General features: G+C 44.2%; 1 protein-coding gene across 1 annotated transcript; it reads right to left on the reverse strand.

Annotated features, from left to right (window-relative positions):
• Position 1: 1 nt before the first annotated feature.
• Positions 2-7,962, reverse strand: LOC124007719 (U4/U6.U5 tri-snRNP-associated protein 1-like). The gene is made up of 20 exons (XM_046318441.1): positions 7,405-7,962; positions 7,198-7,252; positions 7,054-7,109; positions 6,050-6,176; positions 5,809-5,911; positions 5,607-5,684; positions 5,255-5,354; positions 4,999-5,141; positions 4,689-4,895; positions 4,395-4,498; positions 4,177-4,310; positions 3,907-4,064; positions 3,545-3,712; positions 3,106-3,216; positions 1,950-2,037; positions 1,764-1,854; positions 1,406-1,541; positions 1,191-1,280; positions 475-596; positions 2-236 (listed from the first exon to the last, which is right to left on the reverse strand). The coding sequence occupies exons 1-20, from the start codon at positions 7,664-7,666 to the stop codon at positions 218-220; spliced, it is 2,352 nt and encodes a 783-aa protein (XP_046174397.1). The 5' UTR covers positions 7,667-7,962; the 3' UTR covers positions 2-217.
• Positions 7,963-20,350: the final 12,388 nt, after the last annotated feature.

Consider the following 20,350-nt stretch of genomic DNA (forward strand, 5'->3'; position numbering starts at 1 on the left):
ATTCATGTCAAATCTTTACTGTATGTAAATAACAATCCTTGTTTACATAAATCCAGGATCAAAAGCAAAAACTCTACTTTACACACAACAGCAATATGCAGCTACTTGATTTTATTCAACAAGGAAAATAAAATGTAAAACATCTCAGTCTGTGTTTGTGTGTCTAACGGTGCACAGCCTGCATCCTCACTGGTCAGATCCCTCTTCTCAACCACATCTATTTGGTGATGTTGTTTCTGAGGAAAGAGGAGGAATACAGGCCAAACATATTGAGAGGGAAACAGACTGCAGTGTGAGTAATAATTAGGTACATAATCTATGCAGGTCACATTCTCCTTTAAATGAAATACTGAAATTAAATATTCTGAGCTGCTCTGTCATTCTCAAACAGCGCCACTATAATTAGACTAGAAATACATACATCTAAGGCAGGGTGAAAGAGAGGACAAAGAAAGAGGTTTGTAAAATACTCACGCATTCATGCTCTTCCCACTCCCACTCAGAACAATGTAAGGTGTTTTTTGTGACTTCTGTTTCTCCTGAAGCAAAGCGACCGTTCCTAGAGGGGTATCACTACTGCTCATCTTCTTCAGCAGCTGATAAGAGAGACAGGCGGGGGATCAATTTAAATACATCCAAGGTCAAACCACTGACTAGACTAAAGTAGAGCTGGGCCATATAAATAAAAATCCATTGTGCGATAAATTGCCTGAATTGATGCGTTAGGGATAAATATAACAATAATTTTAGAACATTAATCTGCACCACAGATTTATGATAATTTAAACTACTAGTTTGATGGTTGCAGCCATCAATTGTCCAATTAACAATCCCCCACATTACCAAACTGATTTCATTCCAAAACATCACATTTCTCTAGTATAGGCTACATATTGTAATGAAATATAAGCAAAATGCCTGCGATAAGTGATCGGTATCAATAATATTTGGTTATCGTCCCAGGTCTAGACTAAACTGGGCAAGCCCTGCAACCTGAATGGTCTTGTAAGGCCTGGAAAATAAGTGTTATTCAATTGAAAGCCATATGCGAGTTTGGATTAAAAGTATCAGATAAACCAAAATTTGAACTTAAATGAGAGACAAAAATACTGATTTCAGTCCTACCAAGTAGGGCTTGCCACTTCAAAAGTGACCTAAAATAGTCTTTGAGTGAGCAAGGTCAGACATACCGCTTCCTCTTCCAGCTTTTTCATCCTCCTCTCAGTCTTCATCTTGCCAGACCCCTTCCCATGGAACCGATGTGAGAGCTGCCGGAAAGCCTAGAAAAGGAATAGGATTAGGGTGCAATATTCTCGATGAACACCCTTTACCTACATCAAAACAGCAGTTGACAAAAGCAACATTCTGTATGTCAATGATGTTAAGGGAAGATTAAATAATCTACCTCTTTGGGAGTGAGCTTCCGCCCAGATTCATCCACATACTCAATCTTGACGTCAGGCTTGTAGGCGTCCTTCTCCTTGAAGTCCTGGGTGAAGCCTCTATATTCCTCCCTCCGACTGTACTTGTCATCTATAGTCCTAGAGAATTGGAGAAACAAGACCAGAGAGTTGGAGGGGCTAACGGGTTTTCATAAATTACAGTTAGGACTCCATTTTACATTCGCAACTTAACAAGGCACTGTGCTAAAAACATGGAACACACAAAACATGCCACTTTATTTATGATGTAACTTTTTCAATGTCTTTGAGCAAGCAGCAATTATTTGGGCAGTATAAGCACACAAAGCACAGGGAACTCACATCTTGTCCTCAATGCTGTAGTTATCATTGGGCAGGGCACCGGTAGGAGCACGGACACGGGATATCTTCTGCATTTGAGTGTCCAAGAGACCTAAGGGAGAGAAGGAGAGTATGAAAGAAATAATGAAAATTGTAAAGGAGAGAGACGAGAGGAAGACCAGAAACATTACATGACAGTCCTCTTACCCTTATTCTTGCACAGCGCCAAGGCGGCAGCCAGCCCAGAGCTGACAATGGGTTCTTCATCCAGGATGGTGGTTGATGCTGTGGAGAACTATGAGATGGAAGCAAAAGGTGAGTAAGGTGAGCACATACAGTTGACAAACATTTTCACCTCAGTAGTTCAGATGGGAAATCCTTGTGTATTTTTTAAGGGTTATCATGGTTAGGGCTGTTACGGTGACCATATTACCGCCACACCAGTGGTCACGAGTCAAGGCCGCAGTCAAATACCACGTGACCATTTAAGGTAACTAGGCTCTTCCAAAACTGCACACTGATACCACTGATGGTCATTAGTAGCCTACCAAACTTACTAACGGCTAGTCGCTAATGGCCTGGTACTCAGCGCTCTATTGTCCCTAAATCAGGTCCTAACTGCCGGGTACTCAGGCATCATACGGTCTCTCTAATCACTCTTTGACAATGCAAATGCCAACTAAAATCTAATCAAACACTTCATGAGAGCCCATGAGCTCATGTTGCTCAACATTTCTATAGGCTACACAACGGTGTGAGAAAACAGAGTTGATTGCTTCTTAAAAAGAGAATCCCATCATCTTTCCATAAACTAGGCCACCTATATTTATTTCACAACAGAGGAGTATTTGTCTGTAATAAAGCCCTTATGTGGGGGGGAAACTCATTGTGATTGGCTGGGCCTGGCTGCCATGGCTGCACTCCTACCCAGTATGTGAAATCTATAGATTAGGGCATAATGAATATATTTACATTTGATAGATTTTCTTATATGAACTGTAACTCAGTAAAATCTTTGAAATTGCCTCATGTTGCGTGTATATTTTTGTTCAGTATAATTTCACACTTATTATTTAGTATATGTGAAGACTAGATTAAATTGAGAATAGTCTGATGAGTGACAATATGATCACTTGTGAATGATCCCCAGCATACGCTGTATATATATATATATATATATATATATATATATATAAAATATAGTCACGTTTGAGGAAGATGCATTTTTATGGTGAAATGTACCTTTATAATGATGCATGAAATACGTTATTCTGTAAATGACCCACCAGGGGACTCCAACCAGCACTACTGGTAAATGCATGGGAAAATGGAAGAGACAACAAGGCAGGAGGATGACACTCACATCAGGCTGCTTCTGTTCCTCATCCACGTTGACGATGCTCCAGCCAACATTCTCATCCTCATCCGAGTCTGAACCCCCGGCCCCATCTCTCGCCGCCTCCTGTTCGAAATCCTAGAAACAGAAGGATATCAAATCAAATGTATTTATATAGCCCTTCGTACATCAGCTGATATCTCAAAGTGCTGTATAGAAACCCAGCCTAAAACTCCAAACAGCAAGCAATGCAGGTGTAGAGTTGATACAGACTCAAACCATAGTGTGTTCAAGTGCAAACAAACAACAGAGCTCATGGATATGTCAAGTCTCTCTACTGAGCACACTAGAATACAATTGTAACAGTTTCCTTGTTTATGATGTGATTATGTGCCAATTCTAATGATATATATATATATTTTTTTTTTACCAATTAGCTATTTCCCATTTCTTAGAATGTACCCACCATGATATCCTCCTGGTCCTCTCTGTTTCCTGACAGACCGTAGGTGGGGATGTCACCCAGAGTTCTGCAGAACTCAGAGGTGGCATTAAATACAATGTTCAGGTTGTTCTTGTTGTCTTCGTCGTCACTGCCGTCCACTCTTGCAAGCCATGGGACCTGCTCTGCCACCTGAAGCACAAGAGAGTGAGAGCAATGTTTAACCACTTATTGGTGATTTAATAGCAAAGTTTGGATGGTAATCTACACAATATTGCAGTTTTCAGTCATCAAATTAGGGATCAATGCACAGGACAGAATCTTTGTCCACAGTGATATTTTAAGTAGAGTAAAGAGAGGAACATTTCTGAACAGAATGCTCACACCTTTTCCCCAGAGTCTTGGAGCAGCTGCTTCTGTTTGAGCTTCCTCTGCTTCTCCAGCTGCTTCTGTTTGAGCTTCCTCTGCTTCTCCAGCTGCTTCTGCAGATCTTGCTCTGCCTCGTCCTCCTCCAGCACAGCCGGCTCAGTGGGGATGAAGTCCTCTTAAGGAAGAGTAAAGTGTAAGTGTTGTCATAATATTAAACAAAACCAGGCATGAGTGAACCATACATTTGTTTTGCTCATCACTAAACCACTAACAGATGTCTCCCTCACCATCGTCACTGATGTCCATGTCTGCCATCCTGATGTCATCTGACTGTTGGGGTACATCTAGTCCCGGTATGATGACACCCTCCTTTGACACCTCCTGGCCCTCATCCAACTGCCTGCGACCCCGACCCCGAACCCTGAAGGAGAGACAGAGAAAGAGTCAGACTGAAACTAAGGTGGCTCATCTGTCATATTCCACTTGAAGCGGAGAGGAGCAGAACCTGGAGCCGAAGTCGGTGTTGCGCGTGTCGTCTAGTTGGAGCTCGTCAGGCAACGCCTTCTTCCTGATCTTCCTGACACGCTGCTTGGTCTTCTTAAAGCCCACCTTTAACAACAAAAGTAGTAAGAATCTGTGTGAACAACCATTAATGAGAGCTCATATTGTGTGTGAACAAATCTAAAAAATAAAAAAAACACACAGCATTCAAAAGTAGACACATTTACACATGAAACCCATATCCAAAAGACAGCTTTCCCAGGCCCTCTCCAGAGCAACACCTCCCCACAACACTCACCATCTCCTGTGGTGTGTAGTACTCTGAGGCAATAGCGAGAGCAGGCATCTCCAGGGACTGGGCCTGGTTCCTCAGAGTCTCCCGGATGGCCTGCAGCTCCCGTTCCCGTTCCCCCTCAGCACAGCCCCCTTTGCTCAGCTGGAAACTCTTCTTCTTCTCTCCATCAATCTCCTCATCATACTTACCCAGCACAGTGCGCGGCTTGAACTGCAGAGAATAAGTGCAGAGGCGGACATTGGTCAGTGAGATTGAATTAAGCATGAGAGCAGCATGACAGCATTTCCAAAATGAAGACTAACTCTTTTCTTACCGTAGCCATGTCATCAACACTCTCGTCCTCTTCGTAAGCTTTGTAATCAGGCTTTTTCTTCTTCAACTCCACATTCTTCTCAGCCTTTTCTTTGTCCACTAGACCCACGTTTACAAGTACATCATCCTCCTCTTCAAGCACACCTGAAAGAGACACACAAAGGCCAAGTGTGTGGGTGTTTGATGAGGGTCTGGTGTAGGCATGGTCTTCATTGATATATTTCTGTGTTACTGTTAACATTTCAACCTCCTCTCACCTTGGTCTTGCAGTGTGAGGATGACAGTCTCCCCTTCATTAAATGACTCCATCCTATGCTGCACAGTGAGACCCTTTAGGTCCCGAGAGCTGTAAGAGGCCTATAACAAAGATAAGCAGAATAACATAAGAGGCTTTTTCTAACGCCAGATAGGGCGACAACTCAGTCTGCACAGAATCAAGACATCAAGCATCCTACATCAAGCATGGTGTCACAGGTCTCAAACTCCATAGGGGGGAAACTGATATTCACTGAATGCTGTTCAAATCTAGCCTACACAAACCAGAAGACAGTGTCTTCACAATCGTAAATTGAGCAGGTGAGATATTCAACACAAGAAAGCAGATTTTACCTTCTTGGTCTGGCCAAACTCCTCATCCACCAGATTGCTCACACCAAACTCCTCATCCATCTCCTGCAGAAGTTTGGCCTGATAGGGAAAGGAAGGAAATCAAAAGGAACCAATCAAACAGAGTACAAAATCATAACTAAGACAAGCATCTCCCTTCATCTCACAGCCCTCCTGCTCCCCACATGGTTCCCTCCCTACTCACTCTCTTCTCTGCCAGTTCTTTCTCTTTGGCCATCTTCCGGCTCCTCTCCACCCAAGCTACAGTGTCGTCCAGCCAGTCTCCCTCTGCTAAAGTCTTCACTTTCCTGAAGTAGAAGGGAAAAAAAGTGGACGAGGAAGAGAAAATAAAAAGTTACATTAAATCACTTATCAATGTAGTGCAAGTTGGTAGAGTATGTTGGTGGAGTATGTGCAGCCAAAACCTTCCTGCAGTTAGACCTTACCCCAGTTTCTTATTGAGGAGCCTCTTCTCCTTCATAGCCGCCAGTTTCTCCCTCATCTCGGTCTGCTGTTTGATGTACACAGGGTTGATCGTCTCCGCAACCATTGGCTGCTCCTTCGTACCGAGCTCTGGGGCAGCAGACATGGGTGAGCCAGTCACGATCAGCCACACATGACGTCACTACTATAGACTATGGGCTGCATTTCAAACACAAAAGACACAGCCTACTCCACTTCCCGTCACCTTAAGCCTTTGGGTGGAATCCCCGCGGCCATCTTTGCCGTCGTTCCAAACAATTAGCCAAGCAAGGGAAGTTGGCAACATAAGCCCCTCAGCCCCCGTTTTTTTATCAAGTTTGCGAGTGTACAATTCTGTTCACTCCGGGGCCTGAAACACCCCATAATTCAATTTGCGATGATTGCACATCCACTAAGAAAAGACATCCGAAACTTAACACCAACATCAATATGGAGAAGTCAACATGCAAGTGTAAGTAAAAACAAATGTAAATAAGTTAGAAATTGTGCTACTAATGCACATGACGGCACTAACATACATCGTAAATGTTATGTTTTTGTTTGGTTAGCTTTTGGAAACATTAGCTAGTGCATACAACTTTCCCTGACATCACACTTCTACACTGTAATTTTCGATTTACTTGATATCAGATGGCCAGCATTCAATGTCTGCTGATGCGTCATCTTCTAGCCAAGATATGAAATGCAATCATAATGAACTATAGCTCATATAAAAAAAACACAAACACCAGCTACCGGTTCCATTATGACTGAAAACAACTGTGGACTAACAAGTGACAAATTTCCAGGCAAGGGCGGTCCATTTGAAATGAATTAATTCTTCCCTCGCCCTGCAAGTGTCAATTCACCATACATCATGATGCATCAGAAGAGTCAACTTCATTTGAGGGCTGAGGATGCATCTTTTACGTGTTTGCAGCCATGTTCTAGTTCTAACCAGAGACACCATATGGCTCAAGTTTCTCACCTTTAGTTGTGTCAGTCATTTCCAGAGGCTTCAGACCAAGCTTGGCCCTCAGCTTGCTGTTAAGAAAGGCAGGCAGGTTAGAAAGTTATTCAGAATTTACTTACACCATCATCAGGGCACCATCATTCAATGTCCGTCACTTACTTTGTCTCTTCAATGCTAAGTGAGGCATCTCCACTTGCAGACTGTGGTCCAATTCCTAAAAGGAAATTTACAATTGAAGTGAAAAACACAGGAGAAAAAAGATAGCATCTTCAATATCATACCTGCAGACTATATGAGTTTATTGCGCACTGACTGGTTCTAATTATGTATGTAATTGTTTAAGCCAGGATATTTGCCTGCATTTACCTGGACTTTCTTGATATCCGGCCTCCACTTTTTCTTTCTTTACGCGAGGCTCCCCAGCACTCCTTTCGCCTTTACTGCGACCTTCTCTCTCGGAACCCCGTCCGCTCCTTTCCTTCGATCTGGACCGTTTCCTCTTCTCCCTCTCTCGGGTGACATTTCGTTCCTTGTCCCTCTCCTTGTGACGGTGTTTTTTGTGTTCGCGGTGACGCTCTTCTGCATCCTTATCACGCCCTTTCTCCTTATGTTTCTTCGACGACCCCATCTTCCTTGTTATGTGCTGTACAACTACAAAGTGATGTCTAACGTTTACTAGTTTAAAATTAGTACCACCAATTTACCGGTCTGTGCAACTAACGTGCCAGCGACAACGTTAGCTGGCTAGAGGGAAAACGTTTAACTATAATCAAAGTGCTTGCTAGTCAACCCCCATCTTGGTGCAATCTCCAACAAATGTTTTAAGCTAGTATTTACGTATGAGTGAATAACAACTAAAAAACACACTGGAAACGAACGGACGACTTGTTGTTAAGACCTTTTGGGATTTATTTCTGGTGTCATATGAAACGTCACATCCTTGGTTTTATGCTGCATTCAAAACAACTGGGAACACGGTAAAATACGAGGTCAAAGCATAACGTAATTGATATTCAGGTCGGAAAGTCGGAGCTCTGGAAAGAGGCCCGAGTTCCGAGTTGGATTACTGTTCAAATCGATTTTTCCCAGTTGTTTTGAACACACTGATGTCGGAGATTCCAAGTTCCGAGTTACTATTTGTTATGAATGCTGCATCGATATTAGAAAAGAAAATAAAAATCGAAAAATAAACAACAAGCTCCAACTGCGAAAAATCGTTATGAACTATCATCAAACTCGGAATTCCAAGTCAGGGCCTCTTTCTGACCTGAAGAGCACTGACGTCATGATTTCACCTAGATTTACCAGTTTTCTTGAAAGCAAATGCTTTCAGTGCGTTCAAGTAAACTGGGAACTCGGAAAAAAGAACGAGATCCGACTGGGAAAAAAACGTTTTGAAAGGTCATCGAACTCGGGCCTCTGTATTTTAAATTTTTATTAACAACAAATCAATACAGTAAGTACAAGGGGGAACACAAGTATATATAAATAATATACAAAGTACAATTGGGCTAGGGGGTACAACATCACATTACACAAGGACCTTAAGAGACATACATACACTTATATTTCTAACAGCTTTTTTTGTTAGTAGAGTATTTAATTGTCTTAAAATACAGTTCAATGTATTTTTGTAAGGTAAGAAAATGTGATGCTTTGTTTGTAAATTTACATTTGTGAATATGAAATTTGGCCAAAGGAATAATGAAATTAATTACATAAAATTGTTTCAGCTTATTTCTCTCGTAGGTAAAGTATCCAATCAGTATATCTCTCACTCGGGCCTCTTTCTTGAGCTCCGACCTGAAGAGCACTGAAGTCATGATTTGACCTCGTTCTTCTTCTTTAAGTTTTATTGACGAATCACAACCAACTGACTGGTGCATACATCGCCACCTACTGTACTGGAGTGTGAGGCCGACAACTACCTATCTATACCACTACATTCTCTTCCTAAACTAACCCCAAATTTCTAATCAAATAAAACCATTCCCTTCAAACCTCACTACTCCCATTACCCCCACCCAAAGCACCAACCACCCCCCATTCCCGTCCAACCTATCTGACCCCGTCAAACAACCTCTCCCTTTCTACATCATACATTTCACAAAATAATAATACGTTCAACGTTTTCCTCTACCATACAGCCATTACACAATCCAGTATCATGTTTCCCTATCAATTTCAAAGAGGAATTCAAACCTGTATGCCATAATCTCGTCCCACACAACATAACCTCCTCCCTTCTGTTCCCATTATCTGACAGCAATCGAATCCATTCTTCTGAATCAATGTTTTCATTTCCCCTCCACCCAACTGCACCTGTATATCCACAATATTATTTTTCACTGATATTTTTGCTAACATATCTACTGTATAATTTCCATAAACACCTGTATGAGGAGGAATCCAACAGAACTGAATTTCAATAACATTTCTTTGTAACCCCAACAATAGCATCATTATTTCTAACCATAAATCCTCATTGCATAGATTAATATCAAACTCAGGAACAAATACATCTGCTCCTGTCTTCCCATTCATGGGATCCTTTGAACAATCCGTATACAACGCAAGACAATAATAAAACTGATTACTAATATATCGATCCACTATTGTTCCTATGTTATCATCTCCACACCACTGTTTATTTACTTCTGTCAGGCTCAGATCAACATGTGGTCTTGTATAAAACCATGGTGGCACGTTTCCTATTGCCACAGATGGCCCTATAACTATTTTTCTGAGTCCATAATCCTATACTCTTTGTCCAATCTATGGGCCAAAACCCCTCTTTTTTCTGTATTTTACCCCATTTTCTCCCCAATTACAATCTTTTCTCATCGCTGCAACTCACCAACGGGATCGGGAGAGGCGAAGGTCGAGTCATGCGTCCTCCAAAACATGACCTGCCAAACCGCACTCCTTAACACCCGCCCGCTTAACCCGGAAGGCAGCTGCACCAATGTGTCGGAAGAAACACCGCTCAACTGATGACAGTGTCAGCCTGCAGGAGCCCGGCCCGCCACAAGGAATCACTAGAGCGCGATAAGCCAAGTAAAGCTGAGCGGCCTTTCAGGTTATTATTTTTTTATTTTTGACCTTTATTTAACTAGGCAAGTCAGTTCAGAACAAATTCATATTTTCAATGATGGCCTAGGAACAGTGGGTTAACTGCCTTGTTCAGGGGCAGAACGACAGATTTCTACCTTGTCAGCTATCTTGTCAGTTGTCAGTTATGTCGACATAGGACTCGTTTTACTGTGGACATAGATACTTTTGTACCTGTTTCCTCCAGCATCTTCACAAGGTCCTTTTCTGTTGTTCGGGGATTGATTTGCACTTTTAGCACCAAAGTACGTTCCTCTCTAGGAGACAGAATGCGTCTCCTTCCTGAGCGGTATGACGGCTGCATGGTGCCATGGTGTTTATACTTCCGCACTATTGTTTGTACAGATGAACGTGGTATCTTCAGGCATTTGGAAATTGCTCCCAAGGATGAACCAGACTTGTGGAGGTCTACAATGTTTTTTTCTGAGGTCTTGGCTGATTTCTTTCGATTTTCCCATTATGTCAAGCAAAGAGGCACTGAGTTTGAAGGTAGGCCTTGAAACACATCCACAGGTACACCGCCAATTGACTAAAATAATGTAAATTAGCCTATCAGAAGCTTCTAAAGCCATAACATCATTTTCTGGAATTTTCCAAGTTGTTTAAAGGCACAGTCAACTTAGTGTATGTAAACTTCTGACCCACTGGAATTGTGATACAGTGAATTATAGGTTAAATAATCTGTCTGTAAAAAATTGTTGGAAAAATTACTTGTGTCATGCACAATGTAGATGTCCTAACCGACTTGCCAAAACTATAGTTTGTTAACACGAAATTTGTGGAGTGGTTAAAAAACAAGTTTTAATCACTCCAACCTAAGTGTATGTAAACGTCTGACTTCAACTGTATATCTGCAGTATAACACAAACCCCCGATGCAGCTTATTGCTATTATAAACTGGTTACCAATGTAATTACAGCAGTACAAATACATGTTTTGTCATACCTGTGGTGTACGGTCTGCTATACCACGACTGTCAGCCAATCAGCATTCAGGGCTCGAACCACCCAGTTTATAATCTCCCACTAATTCCATTCAATTAAATCAGTGGACCATGCTGCACATTGTATCATATGCTTTTTCAATATCTAAATAGACATTGACATCACTTCTGTCATGACCCTCTCCCCTTGGTGAGGATCAAAGGTGCCAGATCAACTGGCAATGGCTGATAGATAGCCAGACCCTCTCTCTTCCACAAGAGAGGAGAGGGGGGAGGAGTTGGGACAGTTTTATGACTTAACAGCCGGTCATAAACTTTCTCTCTCTTGCCCTGCAGTATCAAGAAGGTAAAAATCCCTTTGTTACAGAGAGACTCTTGCCACCAAAAACTTCAACATCAAACAATGGACACTGGGACAATATATTTCAACATCCGAATGTTGGGAATGATGAGAGAGATGGAATATGGAAAATTAATGTCTATGTTGTGATTGTCATTAAAATGATCAGAAAGACATTATAACGGAAACAACTTTAAGAGCTTTCACACTGTATATATCAGATTTACATCTAAATGTTGTACAAATTATATGATTAAATATGAGAATATTGTTGTGAAGATAGCAATGTGATTTTAGCCTTCAAAATGAGAATTGTGTTTCATGCAAACTTGTGCCCAGTCAGTAGCCATGCCCAAGTGAGCTCAGAGTTCGTGTCAACATGACGAATCGACCTCCAAGGCCAGAGTGCTTAAGAGGACTCGCTAACAAAATTTACATTAGACCAGAGAACGTGATGGCTAACAAGATGGCACCGACAGAGATGGTCGCCTCGCTTCGAGTCCTTAGGAAACTATGCAGTATTTTGTTTTTTTTATGTATTATTTCTTACATTGTTAGCCCAGAAAATCTTAAGTGTTATTACATACAGTTGGGAAGGACTACTGGATATAAGAGCGACGTCAACTTACCAACATTACGACTAGGAATACGACTTTCCCGAAGCGGATCCTTTGTTCGGACCAACACCCAGGACAGTGGATCTATTCCCAGAAGCCGACCCAAAACAATGTTGACGTAGAAGAGGCAGACGGAGCGGCATCATGGTCAGGCTCCGTAGGCGTGAACACCGCCCATCGCTTCCAAGTATACTACTCGCCAATGTCCAGTCTCTTGACAACAAGGTAGACGAAATTAGAGCAAGGATTGCCTTCCAGAGAGGTATCAGAGATTGTAACATTCTCTGTTTCAAAGAAACAAGGGTCTCTCGGGATACGTTGTCGTAGTCGGTTCAGCCACCGGGCTTCTTCATGCTTCACGCAAACAAACATAAACACCTCTCTGGGAAGAATAAGGTCGGGGGTGTATGCTTCATGATTAACGACTCATGGTGTAATCATAACAACATACAGGAACTCAAGTCCTTCTGCTCACCCGACCTAGAATTCCTTACAATCAAATGTCGGCCATATTATCTCCTAAGAGAACTCTCGTCAGTTATCGTCACAGCTATGTACATACCCCCTCAAGCAGACACCACGACAGCCCTTAAGGACTCTATGTAAACTGGAAACCATATATGCTGAGGCTGCATTTATTGTAGCTGGGGATTTTAACAAAACAAATTTGAGAACAAGGCTACCTAAATTCTATCAGCATATTGATTGCAGCATTCGCGTGGGCAATACACTTGATCACAGCTACTCTAACTTCTGTGATGCATACAAGGCCCTCCCTCGCCCTCCCTTCGGAAAATACGACCATGACTCCATCTTGCTCCTACCGTCTTATAGGCAGAAACTCAAACAGGATGTACCAGTGACTAGAACCATTCAAGGCTGGTCTGACCTATCAGAATCCACGCTGATCACGCCGACTGGGAAATTTTCAAGACAGCCTCAGAGAATAACATTGATCTATAGGCTGACTCTGCGAGTGAGTTTATAAGGAAGTGCACCTAACCTAACCAGAAACTGTGGATGGACGGCGGCATTCTCGCAAAACTGAAAGCAGGAACCACCGCATTTAACCATGGAAAAGGACTGGGAATATGGACGAATATAAACAGTGTAGTTATTCCCTCCGCAAGGCAATCAAACAAGTGACATAAGTAAGACATTTAAACGTGTTAACCATCGCAAGGCTGCTGGCCCAGACGGCATCCCTAGTCAGCAGCTGGCTGGTGTGTTTACGGACATATTCAATTTCTCCCTATCCGAGTCTGCTGTCCCCACATGCTTAAAGATGGCCACCATTGTTCCTGTACCCAAGAAGGCAAAGATAACTGAACTAAAAGACTACCGCCCCATAGCACTCACTTCTGTCCTCATGAAGTGCTTTGAGAGTCTAGTCAAGGATCATATCACCTCCACCTTACCTGCCACCCTAGACCCACTTCAGTTTGCATACCGCCCCAACAGGTCCATAGACGATGCAATCGCCATCACACTGCACACTGTCCTATCCCATCTGGACAAGATGAATACCCATGCAAGAATGATGTTCATTGACTACAGCTCAGCATTCAACACCATGGTACCCTCCAAGCTCATCAGGTGTATCTCACTGATCATCCCTGTTCATTCCTAAAGCCAACATGTCACGCCCTGGTCTTAGTATTTTGTGTTTTCTTTATTATTTTGGTCAGGCCAGGGTGTGACATGGGTTATTTATGTGGTCTGTTTTGTCTAGGTTTTTTATGTAGGTAATGGGATTGTGGTGTAGTATATTTGTCTAGAAAAGTCTATGGTTGCCTGGAGTGGTTCTCAATCAGAGGCAGGTGTTTATCGTTGTCTCTGATTGGAAACCATATTTAGGCAGCCATATTCTTTGAGTGTCTCGTGGGTGATTGTTCCTGTCTCTGTGTTTGTTTGCACCAGATAGGGCTGTTTTGTTTTTTTCACGTTACGTTTAGTGTTTTTTATTGTTCGTCATTATCTTTATTAAAGATGTATCGAAATACCCACGCTTCAGTTTGGTCCTCCTCTCCTTCATCGGAAGAAAACCTGAACAGAATCACCCACCACAACAGGACCAAGCGGGGTGGTGACAGGCAGCGGCAGCAGGAGCAGCGAAAGGAGGAATGGACATGGAAGGACGTTTTGGACATCAAGGGTTGTTACACTTAGGAGGAGATCCTGGCTGGAAGAGATCGCCTCCCATGGGAACAGGTGGAGGCACTTAGGAGAGCAGAGGCAGCCGGACAGAGGGGCCGGCGATATGAGGGAACACGGTTGGCAAGGAAGCCCGAGAGTCAGCCCCAAAAATGTATTGGCGGGGGCACACAGGGAGTATGGCGAAGCCAGGTAGGAGACATGCGCCAACTTCCTGTGCTTACCGGGGGGTTAGAGAGACTGGGCAGGCACCGTGTTATGCTGTGGCGCGCACGGTGTCTCCAGTGCGGGTGCATAGCCCGGTGCGGTACATACCAGCTCCTCGTATCGGCCGGGCTAGAGTGGGCATCGAGCCAAGTGTCATGAAGCCGGCTCTACGCATCTGGTCTCCAGTGTGTCTCCTTGGGCCGGCTTACATGGCACCAGCCTTGCGCACGTGTCCCCAGTTCGCCTGCATAGCCCAGTGCGGGCTATTCCACCTCGCCGCATTGGCAGGGCGACCGGGAGCATTCAACCAGGTAATGTTGGGCAGGCTCGGTGCTCAAGAGCTCCAGTGTGCCTGCACGGTCCGGTCTATCCAGTACCACCTCCACTTACCAGCCCTCCGGTGGCAGCTCCCCGCACCAGGCTTCCTGTGCGTGTCCTCGGCCCAGTACCATCAGTGCCAGCACCACGCATCAAACCTACAGTGCGCCTCGCCTGTCCAGCGCTGCCAGAGCTTTCCTCCTCTCCAGCGCTGCCGGCGTCTCCCGCCTGTCCAGCGCTGCCAGAGCTTTTCTCCTGTCAGGCGCTGCAGGAGTCTCCCGCCTGTTCAGCACTGCCGGAGTCTCCCGCCTGTTCAGCGCTGCCAGAGTCTCCCGCCTGTCCAGCGCTGCCAGAGCTGCCAGTCTGCAAGGAGCCGCCAGAGCTGCCAGTCTGCAAGGAGCTGCCAGAGCTGCCAGTCTGCAAGGAGCCGCCAGAGCCGCCAGTATGCATGGAGCCGCCAGAGCCGCCAGTCAGCATGGAGCAGCCAGAGCCGCCAGTCTGCAAGGAGCCGCCAGAGCTGCCAGTCTGCAAGGAGCTGCCAGAGCTGCCAGTCTGCAAGGAGCTGCCAGAGCCGCCAGTCTGCATGGAGCCGCCAGAGCCGCCAGTCAGCATGGAGCAGCCAGAGCCTCCAGTCAGCATGGAGCAGCCAGAGCCGCCAGTCAGCATGGAGCAGCCAGAGCCGCCAGTCAGCATGGAGCAGCCAGAGACGCCAGTCAGCATGGAGCAGCCAGAGCCGCCAGTCAGCATGGAGCAGCCAGAGACGCCAGTCAGCATGGAGCAGCCAGAGCCGCCAGTCAGCATGGAGCACCCAGTCAGCCAGGATCCGCCAGTCAGCCAGTCAGCCAGGATTCGCCAGTCAGCCAGGATCCGCCATTCAACCAGGATCCGCCATTCAGCCAAGATCTGCCAGAACCGCCAGTCAGCCAGGATCTGCCAGAACCACCAGCCAGCCAAGATCTGCCAGAGCCATCAACCTGCCTGAGCTTCCTCTCAGTCCCGAGCTTCCTCTCAGTCCCGAGCTACCCTAGTCCCGAGCTACCCCTCAGTCCCGAGCTACCCCTCAGTCCCGAGCTATCCCTCAGTCCCGAGCAGTCCCTCAGTCCGGAGCTGCCCCTCAGTCCAGTGGGGCCCTTTGTTAGGGTTACTAGGCCAAGGTTGACCCTATAAATGTAGTTGGAGAAGGTCTTATAGCCTTTCCCCTTCTATTAATAAAATATAAGCAAAGGCTTTGATGTGTCCTCTTCACGACTGTCTTGGTGTGTTTGGACCATGATAGTTTGTTGTTGATGTGGACACTAAGGAACTTGAAGCTCTCAACCTGCTCCACTGCAGCCCCGTCGATGAGAATGGGGGCGTGCTCAGTCCTCCTTTTCCTGTCGTCCTTAATCATCTACTTTGTCTTGATCACGTTGAGGGAGAGGTTGTTGTCCTGGCACCACACGGCCAGGTCTCTGACCTCCTCCCTATAGGCTGACTCATCGTTGTCGGCACTGTTGTGTTATCGGGAAACTTAATGATGGTGTTGGAGTCGTGCCTGGCAATGCAGTGATGAGTTGACAGGGAGTACAGGAGGGGACTGAGCATGCACCCCTGCAAATGGATCCTGGACTACCTGAGGGGCCGCCCCCCATGCTGATCCTCAACATGGGTGCCCCTCAGGAAGTCCAGGATCCATTTGCAGAGGGAGGTGTTTAGTCACAGGGTCCTTAGCTTAGTGATGAGCTTTGAGGGCACTATGGAGTTGAACGCTGAGCTGTAGTCAATGAATAGCATTCTCACATAGGTGTGTGTTCCTTTTGTCCAGGTGTGACAGGGCAGTGTGGAGTGCAATAGAGATTGCATCATCTGTGGATCTGTTGGGGAGGTATGTAAATTGGAGTGGGTCCAGGGTTTCTGGGAAATGGTGTTGATGTGAGCCATTATATATAATTCCCATGTAATACGTATTTCAAGGTTATTAGCCCACATAGTTTTACGTCTACATTCTGTCATTGTGAACTTATGCCTGCCACCATGAATCAAAACATGATCAACAATCACAAATAAAATATAGGTTATATTGAATACATTTGGAAGTAATACACTGTAGGCTGAGGCGGAGACGATATATATGTCTTCTAGTAGTTTGAAAACCTAATGATACACAGCATAATCCAAAACATTTATTGAGAAAATGAACTCCAACAAACTACAATAATTGGCTAGTCAACAAATCAATATCCCAAGATTCAAAAATGTTATGGCGCCTTCATCCATTTGGTAGGAAAAGGAAAAACTAAATTGTGCATATTCTTTCCTATAGCTTTGAATCAAAAATAATGATGTTAGTTATCAGCTTTGGTTGGCGTTGTGTTCAATAAATAGATATACACTATCACTCGTTGAAATTGAAGAAAACCGATTTGCACACAGGGGAGCCTCCGCATGTGAGTTCTCCACAGGTGCGCATTTGCATAAAAGTTATTGATTGACGCAAACAATGTAGAAGGCAAACCACACCCATAGGCCTAAGATATCTCAATACACTGTACCAACAGGTGAATACACATCTGTCATGAGGTTTTGAAATATGGGGCCACCGCCCACCACATACACAAACAGTCAAACTCCTCAAAGCAGGAGGGATATTGTAAAAAAAGATCTCGCTGTATTTATAAGCCACAGACAACCTTTGTTTTCACTTAGTTGTTTAACATCTACGCTCGGATTTACTTTGTTCTGATTGCAGAATTGTATTTGACTATATGATTTGAATGATGGATTTAGACATAATAAGTACAACTTCATAATAATATATTGTCCTTTTTGAGGACATGAGCTATAACACATCAGTGTAGTAGCCTACAGATGAAAAGAATGTTGCAGCCGAAGGTCATAGGTTATATGAAACACATATTGTGCAAACCTGAATAAAACTCCCTCGCTCTAAGGCTTTAGTTGTAACACTTTCATGATAACTGCATTGAGGAGCACCAGTATCAGTAACATTTCTCTACCCATTGATTCCTTGCTGGTCTGTGGCACTCCATCCCTCCCCCTTTCCCTGTCCCTTTAGCTTGCTGAAACCTGTTGTAACCACTTTCCTGTCGTCCCTGAAAATCATCCGTTTGTATGCAATGATGGAACCAAAGTTTCATCAAGGACAGAGGTCCCAGGCAAGGCAACATCAAGTGTTTGGCAGTTTCACTATGCCTGTACCTGTCTAGTATTGTTGGCTGGAGAGGCTGTTGTCACACAGACCACATGCCGTAGATGTGAGTCCTAGACTAGAGCTACTGATTGATCTGCCCCCAGGGAGCCTAATCACACCACCCTGCCTCCCAACCAAAACTTATGTAATGATGGATAGGGTGCATCCGGGTTGGGTGAAAATCAGAATCATCAATGGCAATCTGACAGTCCCATTGACTGTATAATGTAACTGTTCGATAATTTCCAAACTGGCATTCCTGGCTTGAAAGTCCAACAGTCGATGGAGAGAGAGCAGCAGCCTCTGCTTCAGAGTATCACTCACTAACGTGTCATTATATTGGTTGCTTTTTGTGTTGGTTCATGGCATCTTTCAGCACACACATATCACTTGTGCATGTTTCCAGTCAACAAAGTCTACAATGGATTGAATAGATATGGACTTTTCAAGTGTGTGCCATTCACCATTAAACGTCAGACTAGAAAGTATTGTCACAACATAATAAAAACAAAAGATTCACATGGTTTTGTATGTAAAAAAATTTATTCCAATAAACGGTTCTGGTTTTTCATATTTACCAGAAATGTTGCACAGTGGTTGGTTTTATATTCCAGCCGTCTGTTTTGGTCCTGCACATGTTTAGGGGTGTAATCATGGGTAAAGAATCATTATCCTCTCCCTTCCACTCATCCGTCCTTTATGTACAATGGGTAAAACACACTCATAACATACAGTATTGTAATCATGTAATCAACTGTTAATTAACACTGTTGGTATTAATATCACTGATTATTATTGCCGTTGAACAGCAATATTACAGTTTCTTTATCACAGTAAGGTGTAGGACAGAAGAGGTTGGAATGTTTAGAATGTTCTCAAACAGAAAGATCCTCCCCATGCACCGTCCATGAGGAACTTGATGAAAACCACACAGTTTGTATGCAAGTATGGCCATACTGATATAAATCAAAACATCCAGCCTCATGCACCGTGGCATTGAGCGGTACACCGCAATCTGAATTGATCAGAGGAAATATAAGCAGGATTGAGAACATGCATGTCCAGTTCGTATCAGTCGTCCTTAGTGAAATTGACCACCTTCCATTAACTGAATGTGACACTCTGATCATGCCTGTCTGTCATACACTATGTATACAAAGGTATGTGGACACCCTTCAAATGAGTGGATTCGGCTATTTTAGCCACACCCGTGGCTGACACGTGTATAAAATCGAGGACACGGCCAGGAAATCTCCATAGACAAACATTGACAGTAGAATGGCCTTACTGAAGTGCTCAGTGACTTTCAATGTGGTTTCCAACAAGTCAGTTAGTCAAATTTCTGCCCTGCTAAAGCTGCCCCAGTTAACTGTAAGTACTGTTATAGTGAAGTGGAAACCTCTAGGAGCAACAATGGCTCAGCTGCGAAGTGGTAGGCCACACAACATCACAGAACAGGACCGCTGAGTGCTGAAAGCGTGTAGAGCGTAAAAATTGTCTGTCCTCGGTTGAAACACTCACTGCCTCTGGAAGTAATGTCAGCACAGGAATTGTTTGGGAGCGTTATGAAATGGGTTTCCGTGACCGAGAAGCCGCACACAAGCCTAAGATCACCATGCACAATGTCAAACGTCGGCTGGAGTGGTGTTAAGCTTGCCACCATTGGACTCTGGAGCAGTAGAAACGTGTTCTCTGGAGTGATGAATCGAATCACGCTTCACCATCTGGCCGTCTGACAGAATCTGGGTTTGGTGGATGCCAGGAGAACGCTACCTGCCCCAATGCATAGTGCCAACTGTAAAGTTTGGTGGAGGAGGAATAATGGTCTACGGCTGTTTTCATGGTTCGGGCTAGGCCCCTTAGTTACAATCTTAACGCTACAGTATACAATGACATCCTAGACGATTCTGTGCTTCCAACTTTGTGGCAACCGTTTGGGGAAGGCCCTTTCCGGTTTCAGAATAACAATGCCCCGTGCACAAAGCGAGGTCCATACATAAATGTTTGTTGAGATCGGTGTGGAAGAACATAACAGAGCCCTGACCTCAACCCCATCGAAAACCTTTGGGATGAATTGGAATGCCAACCGCAAGCCCAACATCAGTGCCCGACCTCACTAATGCTCTTGTGGCTGAATGGGAGCAAGTCCTAGCAGCAATGTTCTAACATCTAGTGGAAAGCCTACCCAGAAGAGTGGAGGCTGTTATAGCAGCAAAAGGGGGACAAACTCCATACTAATGCCAATGGTTTTGAAATGAGATGTTCGGCAAGCAGGTGTCCACATACTTTTGGCCATGTAGTGTAGAAGCATCTTATTAATCACAGTGCACTCCATACAAAGAATCACAGATAAAAGTTACAAGAAGATAAAACTGTACATACATGGAAGGGAAGACCAATTATTACAAAATGAAAATAGTATTATTAATACA

Source organism: Oncorhynchus gorbuscha, linkage group LG02, assembly GCF_021184085.1.
Source record: "Oncorhynchus gorbuscha isolate QuinsamMale2020 ecotype Even-year linkage group LG02, OgorEven_v1.0, whole genome shotgun sequence".
Lineage (NCBI taxonomy): Eukaryota > Metazoa > Chordata > Actinopteri > Salmoniformes > Salmonidae > Oncorhynchus > Oncorhynchus gorbuscha.